We start from the raw sequence: 4,088 nt of genomic DNA, 5'->3' as shown, positions 1-4,088 counted from the left end.
TATGTATATATATATATATATATATATGTATATGTATGTATATATGTGTATATATGTATATATATGTTATCGTTTAGTCAGTATGTCTTTCTCTGTGTGTGTTTCTGCAGACATCTCGGAAACTGTGGACCTGCCTGTGTGGAAACACGCTGTTCTTCTTCAATGAGATGAAAGACGCTGATGTAAGTTATCACAGAGATGTGTGTTCTTAACAGACAGAGATTTGGATGATTATTAATGAATCTTTGTGTCTTCGTGTGTTTCATCAGTACATCGACAAAGTGGATCTCAGGGGATTGGTGTCAATAATGGATGACAACAGCCAGGATCGTAACTTGGATGCAGCCAGACTCAATCTCCAGTTGAAAGATGACAATATTAGATTCACTGTGAGGGAATATGCAGGAAATATGTAAAATCATCCTCATTTATTTTTTTGTTATTCCTCATTTTCACAGTTGTTTTCTCTCCTCCGTCGTGTCTGCAGGCTCCTAACGCTGAGGCTCGTGAGCTGTGGAAGGGCTTTATCCGCTCTGTGGCCGAGGTCAGTGGAGCTTTACATTCAGCTCACTTTACAGGAGGAAGAAAGAACAAATAAAGTGTTTTCATGATGTAAGTTTGGAACATCAGGCCCTTATTTTCACTGATGAATTAAAGCAGAAACTGTCCCTATACAGCTTTCAGTACCTGCCTCCCTCAACCTGCTCCCAGGCCAGATCCACATGCTAAAAGAGACAGTGGAAACGGAAAAAGCAAGAATAAACACCAGCGCTCACAACAGCCTCAAAAGAGACATGCCAGCGTGAGTACAAACAAAGACGTAAAAGTATTGATGCTCATTGCACAAGTGAAATATTGGTTATTACCTCTGCCAAAGAGGTCGTGTTATTGCTTTGGGTTGTTGGATTGTTTGTCTGATTCTTGTGGAAATGGATACCGGGAAACAAAAATTCATATTTGAGAGGAGCATTTTGAAGCAAAGGTGTTTTAAGTATTTCAGTGTTTAATGAATCTATCTATCTTTGGTTTGCTTCCTCAATTGTGAAACTTTAACCACATGCAGAATAGATAATGGGCTACAGTTTAAGCAGAATCCAGGACAAAAACAGTGTTATGTATTGGACTTAAAGCATGTTGGTAAAAAAATAAATGTAGTATCTCAATTCAGCTTTGAGTCTTGTGTGTTGCTTTACCAGCAGTTACAAAATGGACACAATTTAGCATATTGTTCTATGTTACGTTTCAGATAAACAGAAGGATTAAATGTGAAATAAATCATCTAAAACCCCATTTATTTATGTAAACTAAATGCAGCATTATGAGGCTTGAATCAAGGCCATAATGTTTTTAATTCAATGAGGTTTTGGCTGATGATGTGGATTTTAATTCACACTTTCTCCTATTTACAAACTCTGTGTGTGGGGTCTCGATGTATCACTAGTAAAATCAATTTTATGTCCGTTATGTTCTTTATTTTTTGTCTCATGTCTTCTGTGTTTTCTGGCGTCTCTGCAGTTGTTTCCACCGCGTGACCCGTCTGGAGGCAGCGCTGGTGCTGGAGAGAGAGGCCGAGAGAGGAAACCTGCTGCTGAGACCCGGGAGTATCGCAAACACCTTCGCTGTCACCACCAGACAGGACATTGAAGGGTACACACACACACACACACACACACACACACATACTCAAGGCATAAACACACACTCTACCACACAGATCTATTACATAGGCGTACATATTACAAAAACTGCATCATCACTTAATGGAGTACTTTGTGCTATTAGAAGAAAATATAAACGGTAAAATGACACTGAATCTGACTTATCTTTGCACATGTGTTGTTCTAGCATGTGATGACGGTTTGTAATCTGTTTGTCTGTTTATTTCATTTGTGTTTTAATTGACTCCCTCTCTCTTTCTCCATCAGCTCTAAAATCAGCCACTACCGCGTGACTCCTAAAGACGAAGGGGGCTTCGTCATTGATGTGGACGTTCCTGTAAGTATAAAAAAGAAACACGCTCATGTACTTTGTACTATAGGTGCCACAGTTAAAGGACTGAGGTCTGGTCTCGAAAGACGAAACCTTTGTTGTCCTTGGATAATACTGTAGACAGGAAACTGCCTTTTTACTGGCTGATAAATTCAGCTGTGTTTACATATATACTTTTGTAAATGAGCTTTTCCCGTATGCAACTTGAGCTAAGAAGAACAGTACGTGAGAAGAACCAGTTACACTTCATAGCTGGAGTTTGTTCTTGTTCAGATGAAAGGTGGAAGTGAATTTCCGATTAATTGTAACATGTGACTTCCTGTGAAGAAACTGATTACCCGTAAACACAGAGCTTGTAGTTTCATTTCCGTTTGAGTCACCTCTGATGTTTGTATTACACTGCAGGCAATAATTAAGGCATGCATGCATGTGTGTGTGTGTGTGGACCAAGTTCCAGATTCCTTCTCATTACTAATGACACATGATCAGTAATTTAACTCAATTTTAATGTCGCAACCTGTTTCATATCCCTGCAAGTATTTAATTGTTCCTGAGATGTTAAAGAAAAGTCGTTCTCCGTGCAGGTCCCGTGTGCCACGCTACACGATGTCATCAACTATTTAGTGGAAAATACTGAAGGAATTCTGACTCCTCTCATCACTGAGGAAATCTATGAGATAAACATCTGTACGTACTAAAAAACATCTTACTTTTCTCTTTCACCCTATTTATTCTATTTATCCTATTTATATTTTGTTTTTGCCTTCCTTTCGCTCCCTCACTTTGAATTTAAGGTGACCCTTTAAGCTGTATAATTATTATTCCACATACATTTACCCAAAAGTATGCACGACTAATTCTTTTTTTTTTAATCAGCTTTTATTCGTAAAGATCATGAAAACGGAGAAATGAGCGTTCAGCAGGCCCCGACGAACCTCGTCCCACCAAGTGTACCCACTAAAAAAGGTACTGTTTCCTAACACAAGAGCACGCTAACAGCCACCACACTGTTTGCACTGTCTGCCACACCTGTTTGCTGAGGCCATGACTTTGAGTTGATTCTTTTTATTATAATATAAATCAATTCAACAACTAAAATGTTAAATATTTCAAACCTAACACATCAGTACTTTCTGGAAAATCCTAAGTGGTTGGTTTACTCTCTTTGTGTCAGTGGGTGTAGAGATAACACTGATGTTTTGCTGTGGAGGTATGGTAGCTTTGTGAGTCTGCTTGCCCACAGCCACCCAATCACTCATGGGTTGTTGCTTTAGAGCCTTTGTGCGGCAGGTATAAAGTCCTCTACAAAGTTTTGTTTTGCTTCGGACTTTTGTAACTCAAGTAAATACTACAGTCACAGCAGTGGTTTCCAACCTTTGTGACGCCTTAAAACAATGCAACGCTTGCTTGATGCCTTTCTTCACAAGTTGCATTTGTGTCCTGGTTGTAGTTGAACCAAAGAGTGGATTTGTTTTGGCTTGTTTTACTGAGTCCTTATCATCAAGGAGAGTGTTCTCAAATCTGGGTAATCAGTCATGTATAATTCCTAATATAATTATACGATAAGTTCTATAAGAACTTCATGGTGACACTAGAGGAAAAGTCAGAAGACCACCAAAGGTAGTGGGATTCATCCTCTGAGGACCATGAATGTCTTTAAAAAATTTCCTGGAAATCCATCCAACAGTCTGAACCGACCAACAATGCCATCCCTATAACTAGCATGAAACAGTCTCCATGTTAACCTTTGTTATACTGAACATACCGTACTGTATATGTTCAATTTTAAACAATGCATACAACAAGCGTCTATTCTGCCTGCTGTAGCTAGGGGCTTAGGTGATTTCCTTCAGTGCAAAGCCTATTGAGCACCTTGGCCATTATATCAGCCTTTAATAACTGTGATTACATGTCTTGTTTTGCAGACGCTCCAAGAATACCGACCCCTGAACCTCCGCCTAAACCACCTGCACAACAGCATTTTTATGTGAATGACGAGCGTGAGTACAACTCTGCTGCCACCAAAGCCCCATTAATCCATCCGTCTTCACTCCTCACATTTCACTGTCTCGCAAACATAAACAGGTGTGACAGCATTC

The 4,088-nt window shown here is 39.5% G+C and overlaps 1 protein-coding gene across 1 annotated transcript in view; it reads left to right on the top strand.

The window, feature by feature from the left end:
• Positions 1-110: 110 nt before the first annotated feature.
• The window catches only part of LOC116379272 (signal-transducing adaptor protein 1-like), a gene marked incomplete at its 5' end in the record, with an annotated part of 4,722 nt that continues 744 nt past the window's right edge, over positions 111-4,088 (top strand). Inside the window, 9 exons of the mRNA XM_031841211.1 lie at positions 111-182; positions 270-389; positions 488-544; positions 678-802; positions 1,516-1,647; positions 1,926-1,995; positions 2,574-2,676; positions 2,866-2,955; positions 3,915-3,989. Of these exons, the coding sequence (XP_031697071.1) occupies positions 111-182; positions 270-389; positions 488-544; positions 678-802; positions 1,516-1,647; positions 1,926-1,995; positions 2,574-2,676; positions 2,866-2,955; positions 3,915-3,989 (844 nt within the window). The remainder of the gene's footprint in view (positions 183-269; positions 390-487; positions 545-677; positions 803-1,515; positions 1,648-1,925; positions 1,996-2,573; positions 2,677-2,865; positions 2,956-3,914; positions 3,990-4,088) is intronic.

Source organism: Anarrhichthys ocellatus, unplaced genomic scaffold (assembly GCF_004355925.1).
Source record: "Anarrhichthys ocellatus isolate YVR2014 unplaced genomic scaffold, GSC_Weel_1.0 scaffold4021, whole genome shotgun sequence".
Classification (NCBI taxonomy): Eukaryota; Metazoa; Chordata; class Actinopteri; order Perciformes; family Anarhichadidae; genus Anarrhichthys; species Anarrhichthys ocellatus.
This window is presented reverse-complemented; position numbering and strand designations above follow the sequence as displayed.